This window comes from Halichondria panicea, unplaced genomic scaffold (genome assembly GCF_963675165.1).
Source record: "Halichondria panicea unplaced genomic scaffold, odHalPani1.1 SCAFFOLD_34, whole genome shotgun sequence".
NCBI lineage: Eukaryota > Metazoa > Porifera > Demospongiae > Suberitida > Halichondriidae > Halichondria > Halichondria panicea.
In genome coordinates, this window is record NW_026986606.1 from 1 (window position 1) to 6,390 (window position 6,390).

General features: G+C 42.2%; 1 protein-coding gene across 4 annotated transcripts; it reads right to left on the bottom strand.

Moving 5' to 3' along the window:
- Positions 1-30: 30 nt before the first annotated feature.
- On the bottom strand, positions 31-5,952 carry LOC135352002 (ankyrin repeat domain-containing protein 29-like). Of its 4 annotated transcripts, none has more exons than XM_064551099.1 (9): positions 5,762-5,950; positions 4,077-4,175; positions 3,137-3,235; positions 2,844-2,942; positions 2,454-2,543; positions 2,258-2,319; positions 2,131-2,192; positions 1,561-2,052; positions 32-1,445 (listed from the first exon to the last, which is right to left on the bottom strand). In XM_064551099.1, the coding sequence occupies exons 1-8, from the start codon at positions 5,849-5,851 to the stop codon at positions 1,760-1,762; spliced, it is 894 nt and encodes a 297-aa protein (XP_064407169.1). In that variant the 5' UTR covers positions 5,852-5,950; the 3' UTR covers positions 32-1,445; positions 1,561-1,759. The 4 variants fall into 4 exon arrangements, with proteins under 4 accessions (XP_064407167.1, XP_064407169.1, XP_064407166.1 ...); XM_064551096.1 differs by having other exon boundaries at positions 2,240-2,319; XM_064551097.1 differs by having other exon boundaries at positions 31-2,052; positions 2,240-2,319.
- Between the last annotated feature and the right edge of the window lie 438 nt (positions 5,953-6,390).

A 6,390-nucleotide genomic window follows, 5' to 3' on the forward strand; every position in this document is an offset into this window, starting at 1 on the left:
ACCGCGGGTGCTGATGCCTCGGTGGAGGTGCCAAAGCTACATAACATAAAGCTACTACCGCATAGCGGGTAATTTTCGTGGGGTAAAAAATTCGTTATTTTCGTGGGCAAGCTGGAAATTTTAACGTAGGCGTGGCTTTACCGGAACGTATAAATGCTGTGCAGGCAATGAAATGTTTACTCACGAAATCACCGTTTTCGAGATAGACGAATTTTTTACCCCACGAAAATTACCCGCTATACGGTAATAGCGTTTATACACACATTATAATTATTTTTGCATTGATTAGTTTTGCTGCATGCAGGCAGAATCCAGAGGAGGAATGCCAGGGTCAAAAGGTCATCACCACGTGGCCCTATGTTTTACATGTAAAACTGAGTTTACCCTTGCGCCCCTGAGTTTATACACCACCAATAGCTTGATCCTCTTTATAATCACAAGAGGAATCGGTTGAGCTATCGCGCCCCAGACGAATCAGCGAGATCAGGATTTAATTGCAACCTTTGACCTTTTATTGCATTCTTCAAAACCACAAGATATGCTTTCTGTGGCTAGGATATAAATTTTGATGTACCGGCTTGCGGCACTAGATAGATCTAAGGTATAGTAAGCTTTCTAAGCAAGCAAATAAACAACTAGCCTCGATGCCAGGCCGCACCTTGTTGAGGCCTTGTGAAGGAGGCTACTAAACAACAAGAAGCGCTAGCTGCTATGTGCAGCAAAGGTCAAGAACCCAGAACAAGAATGTTTAATCTTTCATTAAACGTGACCTTATTGACCCTGGCATTCCTCCTCTGGGCAAAATCCAGACCACAAAGAGTGGGTAATGATAGACCATGATTGTTGTTAAAAACGATCGATGCCAAAAGTTCAAGCCTAAGATTAATGGCTGCATCGTGTCAGTAGAGCCTTGCATGCGCAGCTCTCTTCTCACTGTTGCAGCTACCAATAGCTAGCGTTCTAGTGCAGAGCTAACTACTAAGTAGAGTAGATCTAGCAGCACTCCATGGACAAGTTTCGCTACGCACTCTTCTGAAAAGGCTGCAATGGCATTCCAAGTAAGTAAAACTAGGCATAACTCAAGAACGAAGCATTATTTTGAAAATCCACGAATTCCAGGTAAACATGACTAGAAGCCTATAGAAACTCTTACTTGCACTTGATTGATCCTTGAGCAGCTGTAGCAGTCCACACATGCAAACACGCACGCACGCACACACAGTGACACACACAAACACACTACCGTATACCTCGCTTGCGCATGCGCACCGAGGCATAACTATGCAAAAGCACACAATTACACTGTAAGAATGTATATTAAAGTGTACGCACATCAAAAAAAAGTCGATGGAAGAAGCTGACAATGACAAGAGCCATTCTGTCCCCAGTTGTGTGTAGAGGAGACCGGTAAACTCTGACAGTGTAGAGGTTACTGTTACTCACGCCTGCATACGTATTAGAGATTAGCAGCTATTCGAATTGTGTGTGCGTGTCAACTGTGGTATGTTTGGGCTGTGTATAATGTATATGCAAAACACGAACAGTCAAAATAATTATAACCTCTCTTTTTCTGGCCAATTTTGAAAAACTTTTTCAATCGTGTGACCATCGTTAATGTCCCCTTGTTCCCTCCTGGAGTAAACTCAGACCTGCCCTCTGGTACCTTCTGCCATTCATAGATACTCTTTGAACCAGATCTCTTGGGAGACGAGTCAGCTTGGAGAAACAGGAGATCATCAGCTTCTTGTTGGGTGGACACTCATACATGATGCTCTATGCTCAGGGTCACCTCTCCGTTTAGACCTTCACCAGAGATCAAGTAGGATGGACTTGCAGACTGAATGTCTTTAGGCATCACAAACACATCATTGGGGGCAAGGCTGGGTTGGACTTTAATGCCCACAGAGGTCCCTGCTGGAACAGCATTAGCTGGAACAGTTACTTCAACTCCATTGTCAAAGTCGGCATATCCACCACTGGAGGTGAACTCCTTCTCCTGAGGCTTGTCATAGAAAGTGACATCAGGGTGTGCGGAAGTTTGGTGGAGGGGATCTATACAGAAAATACGTAAACACATGCAAAGCACCATGCATATGTGGTGGGTACAGCAGAAACACACAGTACACTTACATCCAGGTGGTGTGGAGCGTATATCTTCTGTTCTTGTCTTGTTCTGGTAGACTGGCTTCTTCCTAATTAAAAATGACTCACATTCATACATGTAAGCCAGTGACTCAACTGTGCAATAGTCACTAACGTTTCTGTGTCAGTGACAACAGCCCAGTTTTGGGGGAGGACCCAAACAGACTTCGGAGGTGACTGAGTATGCATGTGTGTGTGATTGTTACGCAATCGGCAAATGACTGACTGCATACACGTACACAATACACTTCAATATTTATAAAAGTGAACGCCCATGATCAGTGTACGCACTATTGATATTATGAGCTCACCTGTGATTCAGTAGTTCCCATAAGCAACTTAATTGTTCCAGGATTCGAATAACCTGATCTCTTGGCCATCATTAGAGCAGTCTCTCCGTTCTGTGATGATGATCGTATAAAGTGATGAGATGTACATTGCAAGAGGTAAAGTGGTCTAATAGTTATGTATATGTACTTAGCTGACAAATAGATACTGGCAACGGTACTTGCACACTAAGAACTGAAATTAGTTTTGTTAAGGTACAAATGAGAGCTCGATCTGCATGGTCAGTCGTTAACTACTGTACGAGGTACAGGTGTACAGTACATGTAAAATGAACGTAATAATAAGCAAGTACAGGTGTACAGTACATGTAAAATTGAACGTAATTATAAGCGAGTACTCGTGCATGTGCTCACTTTATTTGTGCAGTGAACTGAAGCCCCTGATGAGAGTAGCTCCTTTACAGTATCTAAATATCCCCCGTAGGCTGCGTCCATGAGTGGAGTGACTCCATACTATAAGATTGGAGGCAGTGATAACACAATATGAATGTACAGTACTTTTCAATCTGTATATGCCCTAAATTTCGAACCACATCCAAGAGTGATGGGTACATGTATATGATAAACATTAATACTTTGGGGCACAACCATCACTAAAATAATGTGATCATGAACATTCTGCCTATAATTAAGTATCAGATACTCACCTTGTCAGCCAGATCCACTGCGGCTCCTGATGAGAGTAGCTCTCGGACGACATGATGATGACCTTTCCTTGCTGCCATAGACAATGGAATGCCCCCATACTGAAGAAAAAAAGAGGGTTCATCAACAAACACAACGTGTTGACAACGCGTACATGTACATAAAAATGTTCATCATACATATTTTAATTCTATTGAAACTGTTGGACATGATGCCTCGGTGGATGTGCCAAAGCTATTATATTGCTGCGTAATACACACATGATAATTATCATGATGAACAATTTGCAACAGGCAGAATTACAGGGAAACTCAAAAAGTGGCAAATGATTGACCATGATTGTTGCTAAAAAGGACGCCAAAAGTCCCAAGTCTAAAATTAATGGCTGTGCAGTAGAGTCTTGCAGCGGTGCAGTAGAGTAGCAACACTCCATGGAGAAGTTTTTCTATGCACTCTTCTGAAAAGGCTGCAATGACATTCCAAGTAAGCAAAACTAGGCATAACTCGAGAACAAAGCAAATCCACTAATTAAAATCGAAGAAAACCAGAAGTCTATAGAAACTCTTACTTACACTTTATTGATCCTTGAGCAGCTGTAGCAGTATTATACAGACACACAGACAGATACACTACTGCATGTATACCTCGCTTGCGCATGTGCAACGAGGCATAACAATTCAAGGCCATGTTTAACAGAGTGACTCTTCTCAACCATTTGGGTTGTTTGTGTTAAATCAGTCACTACAACCTCTTGGGCATGCAAACCGAAAGCACTATGAAATGAGACTCAGGATTGATTATTACCATCAAACATACATGTTTGGGGCACGTACTGTAATAGACGTAGAGCACTACATGTATGTTGCTTTACTAAAACTGCTTTCGAGCAGTGGTCTTTTTTCGTCAGCAGCTAAAAATAACATTTCATATTGATTGTCTCACCTTGTTAGCCAGGTCCACGGTGGCTCCAGATGAGAGCAGCTCTCTGGCACAGTCAGTGTGGCCTCCACAGGCTGCCCACCAGAGTGGAGTATATCCACCCTACGAGAGTGAGAGCATAAACATTGCCGGTTAGTCTGGTGAAGAGACATATACTGTTATTTTCGTATAATACGAAAATTAAAACTACGAAATTATTCTACTGCAATAGATTCAACGTCACTATCCGAGCTGTAGATGGGCCTGGTATTCACTGCTTGTGCACGCGCTAACCAATAGACAGATACCGGCTAAGGCAGGATAACAACGTATATGACAATGACGTTACAACGAACAGATTTTGATTGAGTCCATCTGATAGCACTCTGATAGCTACCCTTAGCCTGCTATGCTAAACCTGCAACAGTGTCGATGACAATCATCTGAACGGAGTGAAAGCTGACACTATAGCCTATATGGACAGGCCACGCCCATCTATACTAACCTTGGTGAAAGCCTACATGTAGAAAATAAACCTACAGCTCTGTCTCTAGTTAGCTAGCTAGCTATAATTAAAGTTCTATGTACGTGTATTCTTTGTCTGTATACATGTATTCATTCAGGGGCAAACATCGAAGTTTATTTTACGGGAAAATATAGCGCGTGCGCAAACAGTCAGTAGCAGGCCTGTGAAGGAGGCTAGCTCCAGCCGGCACAACTACAACAAAATATGTGGTCACATGACATTGCTTTCGCACTGTTACCGATATACGAGGAGCGGATCGAGGAATTTTGATGGGGGGGAATCACAAAGTATTTTTCTAAAAAAAAAGGGTCAACTGTTTTTCAATGCTCTACAGTGTAGCTATTTTAGTTCTGAGGAGAGAGTCTGGATCTATTTTTGTGTTTCCCACATGACTCATCATCAAGAATTCTCAGTCACGCTCAGTATTAAACTGGGTGTGGTAGCTACATCATGATCCAGTGCATGCAGTGAGTGAGTTAATAGCTAGCTAGCTAAGTAGCTGATAGATCACTAATAATTCTTAGGAGGAAGGGGGGGTGAGCCCCCTATTCCATATCCCTGGATCCGCCCCTGCTGCGGGTTCTGATGCTTCGGTGGAGATGCCAAAGCTACATAACATAAAGCTACTATACACACTTTATGAAACTTTTTTTGTTTTGCTGCATGTAAACTCAAAGAGTGGGTAATGATCAACCATGATTGTTGTTAAAAACGAGGATCGATGCCAAAAGTTCACTCTTCTCACTCTTGCAGCTACCAATAGCTAGCGTTCTAGTGCAGAGCTAACTACTAGCAACGTGATAATGTCCAGGCCAAATGCACTGAACTTGTAGTGATTTGTGCACGCATGACAGATGTTGGACCTCCTCTAACGAAGAGGTAATGTGACCTCATGGCCTCATCAATTTACAAAAACCATGCGATGAGAAACTACTACTACTTTGCCTGGCCTTACCAGAAAACCCAAAAATTTTTAATATGACAACCATTTAATATCTACCTACCAGTAACCTAGCTACAAAAAGTGAATCTGATCAGCCTGACCGCTTGGCATTGGGTAACGAAGAAAACTCGTTGATAGGCAGTCCCTTCACTTGCGGATGTGAGACTGGTCAGCGAGTCTAGTCACCACAATTATTATCAGTAGATCTACATGCAGTGTTTCACTTAAATAACGTTTTACCTCATCCACACTGTTGATATCCTCTCCCTTCCTAATGGCATCCTGTACAGCACTCAAGTTACCAACTCTGGCAGCCCTATGTATGCCCATTGCAGAGATTACCAATCCAGAGAGAATATCTTTTTAATCCTACCATGTACTAGATATAGAATCTAGAACATGGTAGGATTAAAAAGAAATTCTCTAGTCTAGATGGGCGTGGCCCGCCCCCATCACTGATGATCTCTTGTATTTCTAACACTGCTGCATGGCTAGCCTCGACTCAAGTCCGCTTTGAATCGAGGCTATAATGCATGGCCTGATATCTGATGTATTTTGTGCACTGTATAATTATATAATTATAGGCCCTGAAAAGTATGCTAGGAACAGGCTGTTATCTATATACTAGATCTACATGCAAATTATAAATTGGTGTTCGGATTTTCTCCTTCATAAAATTTATGCAGAAGAGTTATTGCATCATCTTTAAGAACACCTTCATGAATAGTGGAGCTGCCTTTCTGCAATGTTTTGTTGTCATAAACATTGAGCACTGAACCGCATCCACCAAACCGTTCATTTGAACATCCAAACACAATTCGAGAGATTCTGGCAATTCTCAAAGCATAGGCACACATGATACAAGGTTC